At 34.6% G+C, this 22,785-nt stretch overlaps 1 protein-coding gene across 1 annotated transcript in view; it reads left to right on the top strand.

Moving 5' to 3' along the window:
- Window positions 1–22,785, top strand: part of LOC125649414 (structural maintenance of chromosomes protein 5-like) — an 87,782-nt gene that overhangs the window by 46,363 nt on the left and 18,634 nt on the right. Inside the window, exons 17-22 of the mRNA XM_048876958.2 lie at window positions 184–251; window positions 520–643; window positions 7,173–7,295; window positions 8,837–8,962; window positions 15,841–15,939; window positions 18,724–18,951. Of these exons, the coding sequence (XP_048732915.2) occupies window positions 184–251; window positions 520–643; window positions 7,173–7,295; window positions 8,837–8,962; window positions 15,841–15,939; window positions 18,724–18,951 (768 nt within the window). The remainder of the gene's footprint in view (window positions 1–183; window positions 252–519; window positions 644–7,172; window positions 7,296–8,836; window positions 8,963–15,840; window positions 15,940–18,723; window positions 18,952–22,785) is intronic.

The raw sequence follows: 22,785 nt of genomic DNA on the forward strand, positions 1-22,785 counted from the left end.
AGTAGACTCGGTCGGTCGGATGCTCCTTAGTGTCAAACCCTGCATAATAGCATATTTTTTACAGCGAAACAAAATTTTCAGATGTAGTGCTAATATTGCTTTTAATAAAGTCCACATTAAAACTTCATTGGGACACACCATTGGGGCATATTTAATAAAAATACCCTGTTTTATTTTTTCAAGAAAAACCTAACACAAATGAAGGACAAGAAGAAGCGGCTACAGTCTCAGATCGAGTCCAAGAAACAGAGGTGACGAGAAATTGGTTGTTTACTTCTCTGTGTGTAATATTCCAAAACGCAGAAATGTCATGATTTAAGATTGCTTATACATTTCTCTGTGTTTGATACTAATCACTTGGTGTTTGAATGAAATCCTACATAGATTTATTGTACCATTAAGATTAACCGTGGAATTATAAAATTGTCAGTGGAGTAACTTTTTAGTTTTGTTTTGTTGGATACAGAGTTTAATTATTTAAATTATCTGTGGAGATCTAGGTTTGATTTTGTTTTGTAGGATACAGAGTGAGGAGACAGAGGCTATAGACTTGGATGCAGAGAAAACGACCACGGACAGAAAGAAGAAGGATTTATATATAAAGATGTGTGTCAGTCTGCAGAAAATGAAGGACAACACCAGGGTATTTGTTGTTCTAGAATAGCTCTAACATTCCTTTACAACTCTCAACTTCTTTTTTTCTGTGACTGGGACTTGCCTTTCTCAGTGTTATAACCATAGAAATTGTACCGGTGACTGGACAGTAATTCGTAAACACATTTCATATACTGCTTGGAAATTACAGGATCTCTGTCATTAGAATGCCCTACTTGCCATGCTGATTTTTTCAAATAATCTGAGAGATGTGCACAGCTGGCAAAAATAAAGAAAACTAAAGATTTAGCAGTGCTCCAAGTCACATCTGCTATCAGGTCGCTAAATGGCGACCTAAAAATATTTCTGGTCGCCATTTTCAAATTTCTAATCGCCATGTTCAAAATTTCTACTCGCCATGGTAAAAGATTTTGTAAATAAGACCTATAAGTTCTTTTTTAATTTGAATATCTTTCAAGAAAAAATCTACACCCATGTATGCATTTTGTTTTATTTTTAAACTGAATAGAAATGTGCTGTGAAATATGCTGGGTGCTAACAAGTCAAGTATTTACTCTGGCAAAAGTTGTATTGCATTGGGCCATCCTGTATATTTTACAGTATGCTTCTGGGGAAGAAAACCCAGCGTTCCAAACAAGGATTTCCTCAATAAGTGGGCCTTCACTGCTTATGCGAATAAGAGCTTCTACTTTTGTTGGATCTTTTGTTGAACAATCAGTACCAGCATCAACAAGAACACTACCTCCTGAGTTTGTAATTGTCTGTGAAAATTAGCAGCAACAATTGCCCTGCTCGACTTACTGCTAATAATGCAGTCACAGACAAGACATGTCTCTTACTGTTACCGTGAATAGTCACACTTCCACATTTGAAAGATGTACACCAGGTCGTGGTGAAATAGGACAATGGATGTCCAGAAATGGTGGACATTGCTGGCTGATTGGTCTCACAAATTCTGCAAAACATTTTGCAATCTCTGTATATTCCTTCAGCCATTAGGACTGGGGTTCTTCCTTTACTTTTGCATTTTTCTTTAGAAACAGCTACATCATATTTAAATGCAGAACTTTCTCCGTGTGATTCTTGAATTTCTTCGTTACATGTACTAGGCCGAGGCTTCTACTTTTTACTAAGTCCAAAGTGCTTTAAGACAATCGAAATGCTTTAACCCTCGTTTTACCGCCATCTTGATTGCTATCAAACGCTGTTTTGACTGAGACTAAAAAATATTTATTCAGACTTCCGATCCCGATTACAAAATTTTACTGGATGCCCAATTTTTTTCCATTCGCAAAAATGCGACTTAAATATAATCTCTAGTCGCAAAATCGATTTTCTGGTCGCAAATGCTACTCGCAGTTTGGAGCACTGTTTAGAAACCATGCCTGTCACATTGAATTTGAAATTTTGGGCTGAGAATGGAATTAATATAAAACATAATTATATCAATTTTGTAAAGCATATTAAGTGAAAGAAATTATAATAAATGTTAATTTTCATATCCCAATGTTTATGAAAATATATGATTGTGGAAAACTTTTATTTGTGAATTAAGCTTGATTTAAATATAAAGCAGGAAATTAGCTTGAACGTAACTTTTTGATTATTAGATGAAGTTAAATTGTATAATTTGCATAAAGTGTATATTGTATAATTTGTATAAAGTGTATAATTATACATAACTTAACAAAAACACTTTCAAATTGATACATTCATTACTACAATAATATCCAATGAATGCAACAAATAAAGATTTAAATATTCCAAGTAAAGTTACAAGGGGAGATAAAAAGTGTGAATAATTCAAGCAACATTGGCTATATTGTACAGCTGTCATATGAAAGTGGACAAGGGGTTCTATGTGAAAACGATAGAGGGATTCTACATGAATGTGAAAACGGTAGAGGGGTTCTGTAATGAATGTGAAAACGGTAGAGGGGTTCTGTAATGAATGTGAAAACGATAGAGACAACTTATCAAAGAAATGCACATCTTAAATTTCTTCTGCTAAAAAGAAAATTCATTTAATGAGTAACAAAGGGGAGAAGTCTATTGATAGGCAGGATGCATTGGTGGTGGAGACTGACAGTGATGAAATTTAAATACATTGAAATTAGCATTGTTTGTTTTTTCTGAAGTTAATGGGGGGGGGGGGGGGGGGGGGGGGGGGGGATGGCACGGCATATAATTTGTTCTTGAATCTAAATATAAAATATTGACACTGTTTACTTGGGTTAGTTAAACTATCTTCAATGAAGCTTTTTTAATTTTGCAAGTAAAATTTTTTTTTTTTTTTTTATTTCACTCAATCGACATACATTTGCACAAAAGTAGATACAAAAGAATATGAATATATTTAAGCGTACATATATATATTATAATGTTCATTTTCTTTTTATGAGAGAGAGAGAGGGGGGGGGGGGGGAGGAGGGAGTCAATTGACTAATGGAGACCATTTTTCCCAGTCCATTTTAAATTTATCTAATTCATTTCTTTCCTTATAACTATCCAGGTTGATTTGATACAATTGTTTCCAATCATTTATAAGGGCTTTAAGTGTTAGCTGATTTTTTTGACAGCTATTCCTATATATATATTTTTTGATTATTATAAGTAATGCATTGTATGACCTGAAATGTTTGGACAATAGCACTCTTTCCGACTAAATTACTCGGTTATAATATAATGAATCAACATCTTCAACTCTTTTCATACATGATTATTATTTTCTTCTCATTTCTCTCTCTCTCTTTCTCCTTTCCTTTACGTTTCAAACTTTTCAATGGGGGCCAGTATTTTGTCAGTCCGTGTTTTGCTGAAATCTATATAACAAACAAACAGATACATGGCTGAAATTAAAATTATCTCTGTGAACTATCAAGGATTAAATGACCATAAGAAACGGAAAGACATTTTCCAATACTATCGCCAACAGCATTGCAGCATTTTATGTTTAATAGACACACATTTTACAATGGAAATGGAACAAGAAATAAGAAATGAGTGGGGCTATGAAGCTCGATTCAATTCTTTTACTTCAAACTCAAGAGGGGTTGCCATTCTATTTAATAATAATTTTGAGTACCAAATTCATGAACAGCCTATTTCAGATAATACTGGTAATTTACTTGCACTTAGCATTTCATTAGAAAATAAGAAAATAAGTTTGATATGTATATATGGACCAAATGATGACTCTCCTGACTTCTATCAGAAATTAGGAGATACTATTACAAAATTAAACAACGAGGAAATTATTATTGTTGGGGATTTTAATCTGGTACTAGATACTACCAAAGATTATTTCAATTATTTACATGTTAATAACCCCAAGGCAAGGGAAGCTGTTCTAGAACAAATGCTATCTTTAAATTTAGTTGATATATATAGAGAATTCCATCCAAATGTAAATAGGTTCACTTGGAGAAAACCTAATCCTATGAAACAAACTCGCCTAGATTTCTTTCTTATATCTGCTTCCCTACTAAAGGAAGTTAAAGGCAGTGACATTATGACAAGCTATAGATCAGATCATTCTCCAGTGTATGTATCACTTAAATTAAATAATTTCAAACATGGGAAGGGACTATGGAAGTTTAATAACTCACTTTTAAAAGACATTGAGTATATTAAATGTATTAATAATCATATTGATCAAATAAAACAACAATACGCAGTTCCCGTATATGAAAGAGAGTCAGTTTTAGACATTCCTGCAGCAGACATACAGTTTATAATTAATGAACAACTATTTTTAGAGACCCTATTGATGGAAATCAGATCAAAAACAATTTCATATGCAAGTCACATCAAAAAGCAAAGATCAAAAAAAGAAAAGGATTTACAAGATCAACTAGAAGAATTGGAAAGGGATTTTGAACGAAATATTGAAACTATAAATGAAAAGAAAAAAGATCTTGAAAATATACGAAATCATAAGGTCAATGGTTGTATGGTACGTTCCCGGGCTAAGTGGATAAATGAAGGAGAAAAGCCATCTAATTATTTTCTCAACCTAGAGAATCTCCATTTTACAAATAAAATCATTCCAAAAGTAATAATTGTAGAAAATGATGTACAAAGAGAAATAATCAAACAAGAAGACATTCTGATGGAGGTGGAAAATTTTTATAGAAACTTATATTCGAGTAATAGAAATAGAAATGAAAAAGCAGATGGTAAAATATCTGATATATTAAAGGATTTTAGTGTTCCTAAGCTATCTGATGGAGAGAGAAAGTCAATAGAAGGATATATTACTCACAAAGAAGCATCTATAATCTTAAAGGATATGTCAAATAACAAAAGCCCTGGTAGTGATGGCTTCACAGCTGAATTCTTTAAAATTTTCTGGAAAAAAATTGGATTTTTTGTCGTGCGATCATTAAATTATGGATTTGACCAAGGAGAATTATCATCAACACAAAAACAAGGAATTATAACTTGCATACCCAAAGAGGGAAAATCAAAATTCTCTCTAAACAACTGGAGACCAATTTCTCTTCTCAATGTTACATATAAAATTGGGTCAGGCTGTATAGCAAGAAGAATAAAAACTGTGCTTAGTAAAATTATTAGTAATGATCAAACAGGTTTCATACCTGGAAGGTACATAGGAGAAAACAGTAGATTAATATATGATCTAATGAATCATACAGAAACAAATCATATTCCTGGAGTGTTAGTTATGATAGATTTTGAAAAAGCCTTTGATTCTGTTTCTTGGAAATTTATAAAAGATACTTTGCAATACTTTAATTTTGGACCTTATTTCTGTAGTTGGATTACAACATTTCACTATAATGCGGTTTCATGTGTGACACAAGCAGGCTTTTTATCTAATTTCTTTAAACTAGGACGTGGTTGTAGGCAAGGGGACCCACTATCACCTTACATATTCTTATTATGCGCTGAAATTTTGGCTATAAAAATTAAAAATAACAGAAGTATAAAGGGAATTCTAATCAATAACACAGAATATCTAATGTCACAGTACGCAGATGATACATCCATTATCCTTGACGGATCGGAGGTTTCATTGAGAGAAACCTTGAAAGAACTTGATGAATTTTATAAATTATCTGGTCTCAAAATAAACCGAGATAAAACTCAGATTGTATGGATAGGAAGTAAAAAATATTCAGATGAAAGATTATGTTCTGATATGAATTTCAAATGGACAACTCGATTTAAATTACTAGGAATCCATTATGATGTGGATTTAAATAAAATTTTGAAATTGAACTATGACAAAAAACTTGTGAAGATTAAGTCAATTATTGACCAGTGGAGTAAACAAAAGTTGACTCCAATTGGGAAAATAACTCTAGTGAAATCACTCCTAATTTCACAACTAAATCATTTATTTATTGCCTTACCAAACCCAAAGAATGCTTTCATAAAAGAACTTAATGCTATTTTATTTGAATTTGTCTGGAATTCAAAATCTGATAAAATTAAAAGAAAAGTTGCCACACAAAAGTATGCATATGGGGGACTAAAAATGGTTGATCTAGATTGTTATATCAAAGGACTAAAGTCGACTTGGATAAGGAGATTGGTTATGGAGGACAACTCAAAATGGAAAAGTCTCCTTAGAAATAATGTAAACTTGGACAAATTAATAAATACAGGTTCAGACTATATCTTACAGATAGTTGAAAATGTAAAAAATGACTTTTGGAAAGATGTCATGGTGGCTTTTAAGGAAATTCAAGAAAAAATTGTCATTAAATCTTGGGAGGACTATATGAGCCAACCTTTATGGAATAATCATAAGTTCAAGATAGAAAGTCAGTCCATCTTCTATAAAACATGGTATGATAAAGGAATAAAAAATGTACATGATCTACTTGACGAAAAAGGAGAAATTATAAATTTTAAAATATTTAAAGACAGATTTAACCTACAAATGAATTTTTTAACATATATGGGTATAACACAAGTAATAGCCACAGATATGAAAAAGTATAACTTTACAAATAAAGCATCTGTGCAAAAAACCCTTATTCCCTTGAATATCAAACTATTTGTTTTAACAAAGAAAGGGTCGAAACCTATGTATGATACTCTCAATAAATCAGATGCTATACCCACAGGAAAAAAGAAATGGAGTAGATATTTCATTACCTCTGATAACCAATGGAAGGCAATCTTTTACCTGCCATTCTTGACTACATTGGATTCTAAATTATTATGGTTTCAATACAGAGTTAACCACCACATTTTAACTACTAATAGCTATATGTACAAATTAGGTAGAGTAGATTCTAAACTATGTACCTTTTGTGATAGGGAAGACGAAACAATTTACCATTTACTTTGGGATTGTCCAAAAGTACAACAATTATTATCAGAATTTATCAGATATTGCAATTCAAAGGAGATTGAAATAGAATTTGATGTCAAAACTTTTATATTTGGTGATACAAAACAAAAACATTTCAGGTCATACAATGCATTACTTATAATAATCAAGTAAAATTTTTTGGCACTAACTAAAATTTTATTTGGTAATAAGAGTTAATTTTGATCCTTGTTAACCTGTCTACTTTCAGGAATGTTTGAATCTCAGCACAGCCAAAGTTCGATTAAGCCTGAAACATGCTTCTATTGTTCGAGATCTGGAGCGTTTGGAGGATTCAAAGCGAGAGCAGTCACATTCCATGCAAGATTTAGAGGTGAACAACAATATTGTTATATATAGAGTGAGGTACCACAATATTGTCATATATAGAGGGAGGTAACTACAATATTGTTATATATAGAGGGAGGTAACACAATGTTGTTATATATAGAGTGAGGTAACTACAATATTGTTATATATAGAGTGAGGTACCACAATATTGTCATATATAGAGGGAGGTAACTACAATATTGTTATATATAGAGGGAGGTAACTACAATATTGTTATATATAGAGGGAGGTAACACAATGTTGTTATATATAGAGTGAGGTAACTACAATATTGTTATATATAGAGTGAGGTACCACAATATTGTCATATATAGAGGGAGGTAACTACAATATTGTTAAATATAGAGGGAGGTAACTACAATATTGTTATATATAGAGGGAGATAACCCCAATATTGTTATATATAGAGGGAAGTAACCACAATGTTGTTATATATAGAGGGAGGTAACCACAATATTGTTATATATAGAGGGAGATAACCCCAATATTGTTATATATAGAGGGAGGTAACCACAATATTGTTATATATAGAGTGAGGTACCACAATATTGTCATATATAGAGGGAGGTAACTACAATATTGTTAAATATAGAGGGAGGTAACTACAATATTGTTATATATAGATGGAGGTAACACAATGTTGTTATATATAGAGGGAGGTAACCACAATATTATATAGAGGGAGGTAACCACAATATTATATAGAGGGAGGTAACCACAATATTGTTATATATATATATATAGGGAGGTAACCACAATATTGTTATATAGAGTGAGGTAACACAATGTTGTTATATATAGAGGGAGGTAACCCCAATGTTGTTATGTGTAGAGGGAGGTAACCACACTATTGTTATATATACATAATGTATTGATAATTCTATGATTGGTAGCGGTAATTTTTAAACATTCATTATTTTGGGATAAACAGAAAAACATTGCTGAAAACCTGAAATCTTTTTTCTTCGAGATAAACTATGCCTTTCAACCAAATCCACATTAATCATGAAATGATGTTCATGTTTCATTAAAAATAAAACAATGGCTATTAAAAATCTGTATTTTTATTAAACCGAGAAATTAAAAGACTGTGGCCGGCACGACATGAAATGTATCCTTACGTAAAGTGTTGCAGATGATGCCCCCATATATTTTAAAAAATGAAATTTATTTTTTATATGTACATTCTATTTAAAATTTTCTTTCTATCAGCATTCTCGGCTGTTAAAACAGACGAACTATATTTATCAAGATTCATACGTACATTGTTGACATCTGCATCACATTCATGAGGAAATGGCTATCATTACAATTGGTAAAGATATCAAAGGCAAAAACATTGGAAATGAAAATATTTATACATATTCTTGTTATATGCATATTTTTTTGTGACTGTATTAGATTTAAAAAAATTAGGCTTTCAGTGTTGGATCTTCCATATAGCTTTCTGTATACTACGATTTGAAAAGTAATCATTACTGGTTGAAAGTGAAATTCAGTGAGGGGCGTACGTCTTGATTTCAGAGAGAATTTGAGCAAGCCAAAGTACGAGTTCGCGAGGTTAAAGAGCGGGCCAAGAGGTTGTTGCAGGCAGCTAAGAAAGCAACTGGGACAGCAGACAACGAGGAGTTGTCAGAGGACATCAGACAGGTCAGTATGTAACACAATGTTCCTGATCAAGATAGAGGGTTCACGGCATGTGTGACCGGTCAACAGGGGATGCTTACTCCGGTTACCTGATCAAGATAGAGGGCTCACGGCGGGTGTGACCGGTCAACAGGGGATGCTTACTCCGGTTACCTGATCAAGATAGAGGGCTCACGGCGGGTGTGACCGGTCAACAGGAGATGCTTACTCCAATTCCCTGATTAAGATAAAGGGTTCACGGCGGGTGTGACCGGTCAACAGGGGATGCTTACTCCATTTCCCTGATCAAGATATAGGGCTCATGGCAGGTGTAACCGGTCAACAGGGTATGCTTACTCCTAGGCACCTGATCCCACCTTTGGTATATCCAGGGGTTCGTGTTTGCCCAACTATCTATTTTGTATTCTTTATAGGAATTGTGAAATTGATCACTGTTCAATATCTTCACTTTTTCATGACCTTAAAGCAATGCAGTGATAGACATTAACTTTTTATTTCACTTGCCCTTTGGGCAAGTAAACTCAAACTTTCACTTGTCCGAATGAAAAACTTTGTTGTCCGAAATAATTTTAACTTTAAAACTGTTATACACCTTTCAACCAGTAATTTTAATTATCTCCTTTTATGGGGTTGACCACAATTGATGAATCGCCCAGTTTTCCTTCTTTGTGCCACCAAATGATCAAATGTAAGAGCTAGGTTACAACTTTGAATTAGACATAGCCAATTATTAATGATTGAAAAGAAATTTATGTGTTGCCTAACCCTGGGATATTATTGTAGTTAGTGCAATTGATGACAAAATAAAAACCAAATGTCAACATTATAGATAAGAAAATTTCAAAGGCCAAGGTAAGGAAATCAATTTTTACCGCAAAAAAGCAGACAAGCGGCGTACACTTGCAGTAATATGTTGATACGTGTACATTTATATGATTAAAATTTCAAAAAATGAAACGTTTCAAACTTGCAACAAATGAGTTTTTAGTCAATAACACAATAAAAATGTGTATAGATGTTATCAATTCTGTAAATTGTATTACGGATAAGAAAATACAAAGTACTGGCGATAGCACTGAATTTCTGACACAAGGTACAGACCATACTGCTGTCAGTATCAATTAAACCCGTAAATCAGGATTGTCACGCTGCCTTAAACTCACATTTTTAAATTGAAATTTATTTCCATTCTCTTTAAAATCATCTTCTTTTTGCATGTTACTTCGGGAGACAGTTGTGAGGCCGCCATTTTCTCACAAACTTGACTAAGATAAGTTGTCAAGTACGTCGGGTAGTTGTGTTATTGGGAACGGCTTACTGATATGATAAGATATGTTACGATCTACTAGAAAGGAGCCTAAATAAATTGATGATTCTGTAAAGAAAAAAAATACGGAGCTGTACTTTATTTTCTAATATTTAATATTTATCAACCTTTAAAATCAAAATAATCACATTTCCTTCTGAAATAATCACGTGTCCCATCGGGCAAGTCTGAATTGAGTTTTACTTGTCTAAACTGGATTTATACTTGCCTCGGGCAATCAGATAACTGTTAATATCGATCCCTACAATAAATCTAATGATAACATACATTAAATGACCATGATATAATTGACTGCGATTTTCAGGAGACCATCAATATATCTTTCAAATCTACGCATATGGTTTCCTAGCGATGACAAACGTTTTGAGAAACATGATTTTGGAAGGCAGATTTTATGTAAACACAAAGTGTATCCTTTGTAAAAATCATATTTAAAATGTATTTTCATTTCTCTGTCACGTATCAAGCCGAAACTTGCTGTGTAGGGTCTTTGTGGTCCACTCTAGATCCTGAAGCAATTTTGATCCATTTTGACTTCTCTTGCAGGAGTTTTTCCCCTTTATTTCAAAAATTGATGAAATATGGAGGGTACATGATTTGTCTGACCAACTCCTCTCGCAATTTTGAGGACCTTCTTATTTTACAGAGTGTTTTTGTGGGTATTGAAGATGTGCATGTAGCAAGGATTTTAATTTTCTTTAATTTTTGAGAAAATTACAGGTTGAACTTTATCAGTTGTGAGGAAATATTACATACATGTAGAGAGTTTATGATTTGTCAGTTTGACCCCTTCACAGTTTTCAAGTGAAAACCTTATTTTACAGAGTATTTCTATGGGTATATGAAGATGTGCATATGGCAAGGATTTTGATTGTCTTAAATTTTTTAGAAAACTACAGGTTGTTGAACTTTTCTGTTTTGAGGAAATATTATATCAAATAAAGGACATGGTTTTTCCTTTTACATGCAATTCCTCTCTCAGTTTAGAAGCTAGGGCCTTTGTAAAATGTAACTTGAAGATGTGCATAATGCAAGGATTTCGATTCTCAACCATTTTTCATTTTCTTTGATGTTTAAAATATTTACAGGCTGTTAAACTTGGTTAAATTTGGGGAAATATTTTACACACAGAACTCTTGCTTTGTCTATCTAGCTTCTGTCACAGTTTTTAAGCTGAAGGACTTTTTATTCATATGATGCAAAAGAACGAATGTCACAGTTTGATGATGGCTGATACTACCTTGAGTTAAGTTTTACAAGTCATGGCTTAAGAAATGCGTCCTGTATAAGCTTGTGACGGGCGTAATTTGTACTGCTTTCGGTACTCTTGTTGAAGGATTTTCCAGCCGCGACCTAATAACCTAAAAAGGCTCGCAAACTTGTTTAAATCATAATGGGTGTACCTTGGATTAAAAAAATATTAATAATGGACCATCCGTATAGGAGAAAAAGCTGTGTGTCAATTATGTAGGAAAACAAAAGTGCTTTCAAATGAAGCAATTAAACTGCTTCGGAATCTGTTTCTGGCATGTAGACACTTCGAAAAATTGTAATTGCTTAGAATTTGTATCTGTTTAATTAAGGAATGACTTTAATTCTGGGGCAAGTAATACGAGTATAACCTGGTTTGGGTCAGTTTACGCTTTATAATCTGCAAAGTGGATAATTATAAAAAAGCGTAAACTGACCCAAACTAGGTTATACTCATATAACTTGCCCCAGAATTTAAGTCATTCCTTATAATTTAATGCAGGAGACAAAGATACTAACCTTCATTTATCAAATGTACATAAACTTGGAAAAATACAAGTCAACTGAGCCGCGCAATGATTCACTTAGCGACGAAGTGTCGCATCTAGCTGTGAAGGTCGCTATCATTAATCTTAGTTCTACGGAGCCTAGCCTATTTATCAAAATATTGTATCAAAGTTGAAGTTTGTCATGATAGAAAATATGTGTAGACTATGCACACAATGCGTATTTTGCTGCCCTTCAGAGATAGAGATCGACTTTGAAGTCACTCATCTCCGACAGATTGAGAAAATACGGGAAATTGCATGTTAGGCCTACCCAAAATAAATCTTCAAAATATCAGAAAATGCAATAATTGCGGCTTTTAACGCTTTGAAAACTTCTACTACATGAAAACTTACCATTGCAATGCAGCATTGTCACTAATACTAAATCCAACACAAGAAAATATGTATTTATAAGCAAGTGACAAATCGCGATCCACATGTCAATGTGTCTGACGTCATGTGATAAAATGTGACGTTTGAATTTTTGTTTGCTTTGTTGAAAGGCGAATCAAGCAATGAAACACCCTCCACCCCACCCCCAGTGAGAAATGTATTTCAAAATGAACAGGAGAATGCTTACTTGGAAAATCATTAATTTGAATATAATATCCTTGTTTTAATATATTATTCGACCATACATACAGAGAAAGATGTTTTGCAACAGTGATTTGCGTACAAGTAGATTCTAATATTGACAACGAGAAAACAACATGTGTATCAAACCAAAGTATCTTATTGTACACGTTGACTTTCTAGTCCATAGAAGGCTAAAAAAGTGCTGCGATGTAAATTTAGAGAGAAAGAAAAAAAATAGTTCCGGCATCTGGTTGTCAAGGGGTGTGTCCCCATACCAAATCAGTTTATACAAAAATAACTTGCGTTCCTCAATTGGAATTGACCAATCAGAGACAAGGATACAATAAGAATTAAATTATTGAAAATTGTTAAAGGGACTGGTTCATGATTTTTTGATAAAAATATTTTTCATTTTTGATGTTAAACATTAGAAATATAGCTCATTTAATGTTGACAGCCAAAATTTTGACCTTCTGAATGCAAGAATAGAAGTAATATTTTAGCCTTAAATATGTGTTATGTAAACAAAGACTCGGGTCTTTTTATGTAAACAAACAAACAAGTGAACTATTGATTTTGTAATATGGTGCATCTTAATTTTGCATAGTCACAAATTTTAACTTTTAGATGACACATTTCACTTGAAATGTGAAAGATATAATTTTGAAAATTTCGTAAGCAATAGCATACCGCAGTCTTTGTTTACAAAACAAATAATAAACTCTCTAAAATGAGCTTCTGTGATGATGTATCACCTTCATTTTCATGTGAAATCTTTCAAACACATTAGACAGTAGATTTTGATCATTAAAAGTGAAAAACAAAATTTTGGGTAAAATCGTGAATCAGTCCCTTTAAGAAAGAAAAGAGAGAGAGAAAAACATTTAACAACAAATACTCACAGAAAATGTTTACATTCACTTTTTCAACAAAACAAACAAATATTTACTTCTATATATTTATTTACCCCAGTATCCAGCTTTTTAGATGTCCGATAATAATCCATTATTAGTTAGTTGCATTCATCGATTATGAAATTCTGATCGATTCCCATCACTAACTCATATAAGCATAATATATACACACATTATCTTTTTTGGAAAATTTGAAGTCTTTTTTTTTCCTCTTAGAAACTCTGCTTCTTTTTAGTAGAATTTTTAAAGGAAATAATTCATATGAATTGATTATATTATTACTACAGGAGTCTGATCACGTCGAGTTGACAAGCACGGATCATCAGATCAAACGAGACACGAAAAAAAGGAAGATCCATGCCTGTCAACAAGATGTGATCTAAATATTCGGATCAAGTTGCTGTAGTGATGTATTCCAAATTATCAAAAACACAAACATACATTGAACTTATTTTTGTGTACACAGTTTTGTTTGTGACGCATCAATATTTTCCACAAAAAACGTTGTGTTGATGCATTGTGACATCATCAGTTTCAGAGAATACTGATAAGGAATCAAAAAACCACAGTGTGGTGATCCGGAAAATCGGATCACACTCTGTGCATTTGACAGTATCAAAAAACAAACATTGATGGGTATATAATATAGATTATCAACCAAAGCTACAGCCTTTTGGGGAACAGACTTCCTATACATGTATATGCAATTAAAATATTTACAGTGTAGGATTTAATTCACAAACTTCAACATGGTACAGCAGCAATATTTTTAGCTCACCTGAGCCAAAAGTTCAAGTGAGCTTTTCTGATCACCTGTAGTCCGCCATCCATCCATCAGTCTGTCCGTCCATCTGTAAACTTTTAACATTTTTGACTTCTCCTCAAAAACCACTGGGCCAATTTTAACCAAAGTTGGCACAAAGCATCCTTAGGTAAAGGGAATTCTAAATTGTTAAAATAAAGGGCCAGGCCACCTTCCAAGGGGAGATAATCAAGAAAAGGTAAAAATAGAGTAGGGTCACTAAAAAATCTTCTCAAGAACCACTGGGCCAAAATAGATGAAATTTATAGATAAGCTTTATTAGGTAGTGCAGATTCTAAATTGTTAAAATCATGCCCCCCGGGAGTTGAATGGGGCCACAATAGGGGATCAAAGTTTTACATACAAATATATAGGAAAAATCTTTAAAAATCTTCTTCTCAAGAACCACTGAGCCAGAAAAGCTGAGATTTATATGAAAGCTTCCTGATATAGTGCAGATTCAGGTTTGTTAAAAGCATGGCCCCCGGGGATCGGATGGGGCGACAATAGGGGATCAAAGTTTAATTTTACCTACAAATATATAGGGAAAATCTTCTTGTCAAGAACCACTGAGCCAAAAAAGCTGATATTTACATGAAAGCTTTCTGACATAGTGCAGATTAAAGTTTGTTAAAATCGTGGTCCCCGGGGCTCAGATGGGGCCACAAGGGGGGATCAAAGTTTTACATACAAATATATAGGGACAATCTTTAAAAATCTTCTTCACAAGAACCACTGAGCCAGAAAAGCTGAGATTTACATGAAAGCTTCCTAACATAGTGTAGAGTTAAATTTGTTCAAATCATGGCCCCCTGGGGTAGGATGGGGCCACAATAGGGGATCAAAGTTTTACATACAAATATATAGAAAAAATCTTTAAGAATCTTCTTCTCAAGAACCATTGAGCCAAAGAAGTTCACATTTACATGAAAGCTTTCTGACACAGTGTAGATTCAAGTTTGCAAAAACCATGGCCTCCAGGGGTAGGTTGGGGCCATAATAGGGACTACGGTTTTACATGCAAATTTATATGGAAAGTCTTCTGATATGGACCAAAGTAACTCAGGTGAGCGATGTGGCCCATGGGCCTCTTGTTTTATGTTTAGAGTGTGCATGTAAAATATGTCCTTAAATTGCATTTTAGGTATCAGTTGATATTGAAGAGTACTTAATTGTTTATACTCTTTGTCAATAGACTCTCAAACAGGAACAGTATAAATGATAAAATCCAGAAACATTAGAGATAAAGGGATTAAAGAAAGAGAGGGTCTATCAATTGTTATATACAATGAAAGCCCAGTTTTTAGAATTCTTGGATGATTCCATCATGGAACTTAACGAAGACAGCACCAATGAAATATGGAATTTAACATGTTGATTGAAATTATCATATCTGGTAACTAACTTTGATATCCAGTTGATGAAATCATGTTGTTGACTGATGATGAACATTTTTTTTGCAGCGGTTTGAGAGAGTGGGAGCGAATACTTTAGAAGAGATTGATGAAGCCATTCATGAACAGGAAGCCAGAGCAGATTCTCTGTATCAGACTGATGAACGGGTAAGTCAGTGTACAACTAATAGACTCTGTAACAGACTGATGAACGGGTAAGTCACCAAGTGTACAACTAATAGACTCTGTATCAGACTGATGAACGGGTAAGTCACCTAGTGTACAACTAATAGACTCTGTATCAGACTGATGAACGGGTAAGTCACCTAGTACTCTGTATCAGACTGATGAACGGGTAAGTCACCTAGTACTCTGTATCAGACTGATGAACGGGTAAGTCACCTAGTACTCTGTATCAGACTGATGAACGGGTAAGTCACCTAGTACTCTGTATCAGACTGATGAACAGGTAAGTCACCTAGTACTCTGTATCAGACTGATGAACGGGTAAGTCACCTAGTACTCTGTATCAGACTGATGAACGGGTAAGTCACCTAGTGTACAACTAATAGACTCTGTATCAGACTGATGAATGGGTAAGTCACCTAGTGTACATCTAATAGACTCTGTATCAGACTGATGAACGGGTAAGTCACCTAGTGTACAACTAATAGACTCTGTATCAGACTGATGAACGAGTAAGTCACCTAGTGTACAACTAATAGACTCTGTATCAGACTGATGAACGGGTAAGTCACCTAGTGTACAACTAATAGACTCTGTATCAGACTGATGAACGGGTAAGTCACCTAGTGTACATCTAATAGACTCTGTATCAGACTGATGAACGGGTAAGTCACCTAGTGTACAACTAATAGACTCTGTATCAGACTGATGAACGGGTAAGTCACCTAGTGTACAACTAATAGACTCTGTATCAGACTGATGAACGGGTAAGTCAGTGTACAACTAATAGACTCTGTATCAGACTGATGAACGGGTAAGTCAGTGTACAACTAATAGACTCTGTAACAGACTTATGAACGGGTAAGTCACCTAGTGTACAACTAATAGACTCTATCAGACTGATGTAAGAGTAAGTCAGTGTACATCTAATAGACTCTGTATCAGACTGATGAACGGGTAAGTCAGTGTACATCTAATAGACTCTGTATCAGACTGATGAACAGGTAAGTCACCTAGTGTACAACTAATAGACTCTGTATCAGACTGATGTAAGAGTAAGTCAGTGTACATCTAATAGATTCTGTATCAGACTGATGTAAGAGTAAGTCAGTGTACATCTAATAGACTGTATCAGACTGATGTAAAGGTAAGTCAGTGTACAACTAATAGACTCTGTATCAGACTGATGAACGGGTAAGTCACCTAGTGTACAACTAATAGACTCTGTAACAGACTGATGTAAGGGTAAGTCAGTGTACAACTAATAGACTCTGTATCACACTGATGTAAGGGTAAGTCAGTGTACAACTAATAGACTCTGTATCAGACTGATGAACGGGTAAGTCAGTGTACAACTAATAGACTCTGTATCACACTGATGTAAGGGTAAGTCAGTGTACATCTAATAGACAATGTATGAGAAATTAAGGGTTGAGGCATTGAGGGTCACCTATGATTATGTTCCCCAAACAAAGTTTGGGAACATATTGTTTTTACTCTGTTTCTTATTATTATTATTATTATTATTATTATTATTATTATTATTCTTTTTCTCCGGTACTTTTTTGTCCGGTAGTGTTCTCAGAAACTACAAAAGGGATCGATATGAAACTTTCCAGGATGATAGTATAGCGTTTGTAGATGTGCATAGTGATAGTCATTTTGTTTGCACGTGCATGCACGCGCGCGCACGTGCATTGCAATTTTGGTACAAAAAATGGAAAATCAGAATATTGAAGGAAGCGATATAAAACCTAAATAGGATGATAGTATATCATTTGTACATATGAAAAATAATAGTTATTTTGCCAGCACGCGCACGCATGCGCATGCACGCGCATTACAAAATTTGTACGCTAACTTTGGAATCAGTCTAACTTTTTTGTTGTTCATTGAAATGGCTTGAAATTCATATCATAGGTAGATATTGAGACCCTTAACTGATTTACATGGTCAAAATTACCAATTTCCACGCGCATGCACGTGAGCTTCATTTTGATTGGATAATGCTAAAACGTTTGTAACTATCTTATTTATGAAGCGAATGAGATGATATTCACAGCATACGTAGACAATATGTGTATCTATATGTTGGTGTAACAAAAAATGCCAACGCACACGCGCATGCGCGTGCAACGTTTTTTAAATGTTCAATTTTTAAAGGACGATAACGTTTTTGTTTTTCATCAAATTCTATTCATATTAGGGGTTTAGATGTATCTTGGTACTCCTTACAAATTGCTGTGGTTAGAATTACTGCTCAGCACGTGCATGCACGTGTGCTGATTTCTGATTGGACGATTTTAAAATCGCTATAACTTCCTTATATTTGGTGGAAACGTTATGAAATTCATACTGTGGGTATATGATACAAATGCCTGTTGAACGACATCAACAAAAATTCGGAATCATACACGCGTGCGCGTGTATGCACGTGCAACGCTTTCTTTCATTTCTTGGTACTGAAATGACCATATTGAACTTACTACATGTAATTAAAGGCTAAAATAAAATGATTTTTTCCTATAGATTCACAAGGACATCACTTTTTAATTGGGGGAGGTTTGGGGAACATCTGTAACGGTCCCCGTTACAATTAGAACTAGTTTAAGTTGAATTTCAGTGCTTTTAAACATCTCATTATTCTTTGTTTCATACTTAAAGGGAGGGTAAAGTTTTAGATTGTTTAAAATTGTACATTCTGTGTTTAGTTTTAAAGCTACAGGTGTATTTCAAATTTCACACTCTGCTTGCATTGCATTTTAGGTTGTACAAGAATACCAACAGAGAAAAACCGAGATCAGTAATTTGGAGTCTGACCTGGAAAATCGTGAGCGAGACATGAGCGGTCATCAGGAGAAGACTGAGGAGATGAAGCGGCAGTGGCTTGATCCGTTGAGGGAGATGATGGAGAAGATCAATGAAAACTTTGGCTACTTCTTCTCGTGTATGAATTGTGCTGGAGAGGTGGATCTAAGTGTACCGCCTAATGAGGTAGGTGGATCTAAGTGTACCCTGTAATGAGGTAGGTGGATCTAAGTGTACTGCCTAATGAGGTACGTGGATCTAAGTGTACCACCTAATGAGGTAAATGGATCTAAGTATACTGCCTAATGAGGTAGGTGGATCTAAGTGTACTGCCTAATGAGGTAGGTGGTGGCCAGGTTTTATTACTAGAACTTCGACTGCTTGTTTTGTCGTATGGGAAAGTGTGAAGATAAAAACTGGGGATTAATTTCACAATTCCCACAAGGAATACAAAATTGAGAGTAGGGCAAAGACGGACCCCTGGAAACACCAGAGGTTGAATCAGGTGATGAGGACCATCCCATGTTGACTAGTCGCGTCTGCTATGACACCAGAGGTTGGATGAGGTGATGAGGAACATCCCGTGTTGACTAGTCACGTCTGCTGTGACACCAGAGGTTGGATGAGGTGATGAGGAACATCCATCCCATGTTGACTAGTCACGTCTGCTATGACACCAGAGGTTGGATGAGGTGATGAGGAACATCCATCCCGTGTTGACTAGTCACGTCTGCTGTGAACCTATCTTGATCAGGAGTAACCTGTATCAAAATCAGTATGAAAAGAGCTCTGCCTTACAATTAATACTGTCTCTGCCTTACAATTGGTACTGTACTGTGGTACTGTACTGTGCCATATATTTATGAACAAACGTAATATAATGTCTTTCGGATTTCCTGATTTTAGAAATGGTCGGTATTATCGCTCGCATTCTTGATTCACAGTATGCCCTATATTGACATTGATATTTATTATGCCCCCAAGATCGGGGGGGAGGGGGGGGGGGGGGGGGGGGCATATTGTTTTTGTCCTTTCTGTCATTTTGTAATTCTGTCATTCTGTATGAAACTTTAACCTTGCTAATAACTTTTGAACAGTAAATGATAGAGGTTTGATATTTCACATGAGTATTCCTTGTGACAAGACCTTTCCGTGGGTACCAACATTTTTTTGACCCCTTGACCTTGGAGTTTGACCTACTTTTTGAAAACTTTAACCTTGCTAATAACTTTTGAACAGTAAGTGATAGAGCTTTGATATTTCACATGAGTATTCCTTGTGACAAGACCTTTCCGTGGGTACCAACATTTTTTACCCTTGACCTTGGAATTTGACCTACTTTTTGGAAACTTTAACCTTGTTAATACCTTTTGAACAGTAAGTGATAGAGCTTTGATATTTCACATGAGTATTCCTTGTGACAAGACCTTTCCAAGGGTACCAACATTTTTGACCCTGTGACCTTGACCTTGGAGTTTGACCTACTTTTTGAAAACTTTAACCTTGCTAATAACTTTTGAACAGTAAGAGATAGAGCTTTGATATTTCACATGAGTATTCCTTGTTACAAGATCTTTCCGTTGGTATTGAACATTTTGACCTTGACATTTGACCTACTTTAATTAATTTTTTTTTTACATTGGTCATAACTTCTAAATGGTAAATATTAGAGCTTTCATATTGTACATGAGCATTTCTTTTGACAAGATCTTTCTACTGGTACCAAGATATTTGCCCTTGTGACCTTGGCCATCTTCGGAATTGGCCATTATCGGGGGCATTTGTGTTTCACAAACACATCTTGTGTTTAGCTTAAGATTTCCCCTATTTGTGAGGTGTGTAAAATGACGATATAGTCGTCTGCACTCGGAGATATTCAGTGTCAAAAGAGGTCTGTGGGGGGAAAATCCTGATCTGTTGACACCTGTAAAAGAGTTGATTTGGAAAAATACTTGTGTGGAGAAAGATATTCATTGATAGCCAGGAATATGGGTCTTCCTCGGAATACTGTATATACTGTGGTAAAGTGTTATTTAGCGAGGGGATCTGTGGAAACACCTTCTGGTAGGAAGAGAAATCTTAATACCCGAGATGTGCGACAACTTTTGCCTCTGACAAAACCGAGCCATGTGCTTTCGTTAAAAGACATTACATACTTATTTAATCAGGGTAGATCCTCAATTGTTTCATCAAGGACTGTTCAGCGCCAATTGTACGAAACCAACACAAATAGAAGGGTTGTTCGGAAGAAAATCAGAATCACTGCAGTGAACCGGAAAAATCGTGTTTCCTGGGCTAGGGGAAATTAATTTGGACATTGGAAAGACACTGGAATAGAGTATATTTTCCGACGAGTGTAAAGTTGTAATTGTAGACAATCGTCGTGTTTATGTGTGGAGGTAGCCTGGTGAAGTTTGGTTACCTCAGTGCATATTCCCTGGTGCTCAGGTCAAGGTCAGTTTGATGATGTGGGCGTGTATAACGTGGAATGGTGTGGGTACCTTGACTGCTGTAAATGGAAAAATAAATCCTCAAAAATATATTGAGATACTGGATTCAGAGTTGTGGCTCATTGTAGCAAGGCATTTCCCTCTGAACAACTTTATTTTCCAAGATGACAATGTCCATCGGGCACGTTTAGTCACCGAGTGGAAACAACAGAACAATATAAACTCGATGATGTGGCCTGCACAATCACCAGATGTGAATATTATAGAAAATTGTTGGTTGCTCTTGTAAAACAAGTTGAAATCAAGAACTCCGTACATCAATAACGTTAGTGACCTGGAGCATGAAATCAGACACATCTGGGGAAATATGCCTGTCATGTGTATCAGAAACTTATATTCTTCAATTCTAAGACGTTTAGTCAAAGTAAGTTGTAGCAAGGGTTATATTGCAAAGTACTGAGGTGATTGAAACAATTTAAATCTAAATTAAATCAGTTTTTAAATTGTGTATAAATCGTAGACGGTCATGACGTTATTTACGTTTGTTCATAAATATATGGCACAGTGCTGTATAAAACCGTTAGACAACATTCGATGTAAAAACATTGAGGTTGTATCTGCAAGCAAGATCATTATAATGACTGCAGAATTTACAAAATGCTGACTTGAAACAAGACTGTTGATTGATATCAGAACCAAATCAGCTGTGAAACATACACAATACACATGGGAGAATACTGTAATTGTGCTGTTACTTTTTTATGGATAGTAAATGTGTTTTTATGCATGTGGAATCCTTGATAAATATGTTTACACCAGGTCTCCATAAAGTTTCAGAAACAATCTGAATATCATGCAAGTAAACAGTTTTATTAGCGCACCTGAGCGATATGCCCAAGTCAGTTTTTCAATTTGTTCACACACTTGTCATAGCAAAGAAACCATGTGGGAGGTGAGAACACTCAATATTTCTAAAATGTTATGTCCAAAGCATTGAACATTTCAACAAATGTTAAGGATTAATCAATTTGGGAAGCAAGCACAAAGAGAAAAGTTCTGACCAGTCTGTCAAGTGACTCCTCATTTTCCTGATTTTTCCTTATTTTGAGCTATTCCTGTTTTTTTCCTAATATTAGGTTTTTAAAAAAACTCCCGAAACTCCTGATTTTCACAATTTATCCTCCTAAAAAAATTGTGATATTTTCTATATATTTACATGATTTAAATGTCACATTATAGAAAGGAAAAAAACAAGAAGAATGACTTTGGTAGTCCAAAGTAGCAAAATATTTTTATTTGAAGTCAGAATATTTTAGCAAACTTTACCATTTTCCAAAATAAGTTTCGTGTTACAAATTATTATTTGTTGAATATAAGTAAGATAATTTTTTAAGCACAGAAAAAGCTTCCTTGTAAATGGCCTAGTGTAACGAGGGCCAATTATTGTAATACGTACTGTAAGACAATCAGTGTACCGAGGGCCAATTAATGTACGTAATACAGTATTTCTAAAATTCTAAATATAAGGTACCCAAGTTTGTCAATGTAAAATCAATAAACCAAATGCTAT

The sequence above is a fragment of the Ostrea edulis genome, chromosome 5, assembly GCF_947568905.1.
Source record: "Ostrea edulis chromosome 5, xbOstEdul1.1, whole genome shotgun sequence".
NCBI classification, from domain to species: domain Eukaryota; kingdom Metazoa; phylum Mollusca; class Bivalvia; order Ostreida; family Ostreidae; genus Ostrea; species Ostrea edulis.